Raw genomic sequence first — 1,517 nt, 5'->3', positions numbered from 1 at the left:
GCAGCACTGGGCTCCCAGTCTCTCCTGCACCAGCGCCAGCACCACTCAGCTTCCTGCTGCTGGGAGTTGCTTTGCCTCCCCCACCCCGTCCTGACTCACACGGCCATCTCACCTGGCTCACCCTTCATAGGACCCAACCTCCCCCGCCAGATCGCCAGAAGATATCATGTCCTGTCTTCTCCCATAGGATGGTGAGCAGTTCAAGGTGTGTGCATGCACAAAATACTGGTCATGTGAGCATGTGCCCCCAGGAGGCGCCGCTGTGCTAAGGAGGCCAAACTTGGGCAGGAGAATCCAGGTGGCAGAGAAAACTCTCCCTCTGGAAGACAGCCCATTGTTTCTTCCCTGATACCTAGAATAATGGTACTAGTTAATTGTGCTGAGTGCTTGCTGAGTATCCTGCTAACTAGGATAACGGTATTAGTTAATTGTGTTGAGTGCTTGCTGAGTATCCTGCTAACTAGGATAAGGGTACTAGTTAATTTTGTTGAGTGCTTGCTGTGTGTCCTGCTAACTAGGATAATGGTACTAGTTAATTGTGCTGAGTGCTTGCTGTGTGTCCTGCTAACTAGGATAATGGTACTAGTTAATTGTGTTGAGTGCTTGCTGTGTGTCCTACTAACTAGGATAATGGTACTAGTTAATGTGTTGAGTGCTTGCTGTGTGTCCTGCTAAGTAGGATAATGGTACTAGTTAATTGTGCTGAGTGCTTGAAGTTTGTCCTGCTAACTAGGGTAACAGTACTAGTTAATTGTGCTGCATGTTTGTTGTGTGTCAGGTCCTGTTCTAAAGCACTTTGCCTGTGGAAGTCCATGTGATGCTCCCAGTAATCCTGTACGCGATTATTATTCTCATTTTACAGGTACAGGAACGGAGACAGGGAGGCTGTGACTGCACACACAGGAGGTAAGAAGTGACCTAAAGCCACAAGTCTGGCTCCAGCCTGAGATCTGCACGCTCCACACCGCGGGGACGCCAGCCAGAGGGAAGGACTAGAGGGGCTGGGGCGGGTCCTGGCTTCTTCCAAGAGGAGACACTTCTCCAGCCCTTGCAAGGCTGGAACCAGAGGATGCAGGCAGTGGCCCTAGAGGAGGGCCTGACCCCGGCTGTGAGGACAGGACAGTGATCCCCGGTGAGGCTCTCAGCCTCGGACCCTGCCCAGCCCCAGCCATGCGGTGACCCTGGCTGACATAGAGGGAGGGTGGGCTCTCAGAGGTCTGCAGCAGCGGCTCCTCCTCTCCTCTCCTCCCCTCCCCTACCCGCCACCCCTCCCTGAATCACAAAGCCAGACCCCAGTCCTGACTATTGCTCAACCCCCAGGAGCCAGTTCCTGTGGGCAGCGCCTGACTGCCCGACCCTCTCCTTTCTGCAGTTCAAGGGAAAGACGGGATCTTGCACAAGGCACTCTGCGTCTGCCTCCGCGGGGCAGGCTGCCATGGGGCCTCTCGGGCTGCTCATCCTGCTCTCGGTCACAGGTAGAGTCCCTCCCTGCCCCGCGGGGGGCTTCTTTCCTTCCC

The 1,517-nt window shown here is 54.8% G+C and overlaps 1 protein-coding gene across 1 annotated transcript in view; it reads left to right on the top strand.

The window, feature by feature from the left end:
* Positions 1–1,325: 1,325 nt before the first annotated feature.
* TREM2 (triggering receptor expressed on myeloid cells 2) overlaps positions 1,326–1,517 on the top strand; it is a 4,768-nt gene continuing 4,576 nt past the window's right edge. Inside the window, exon 1 of the mRNA XM_006776325.2 lies at positions 1,326–1,475. Coding sequence (XP_006776388.1) covers positions 1,436–1,475 — 40 coding nt within the window. The 5' untranslated portion in view covers positions 1,326–1,435. The remainder of the gene's footprint in view (positions 1,476–1,517) is intronic.

Source organism: Myotis davidii, unplaced genomic scaffold, assembly GCF_000327345.1.
Source record: "Myotis davidii unplaced genomic scaffold, ASM32734v1 scaffold167, whole genome shotgun sequence".
In the NCBI taxonomy this organism is placed as follows: Eukaryota; Metazoa; Chordata; class Mammalia; order Chiroptera; family Vespertilionidae; genus Myotis; species Myotis davidii.
This window is presented reverse-complemented; position numbering and strand designations above follow the sequence as displayed.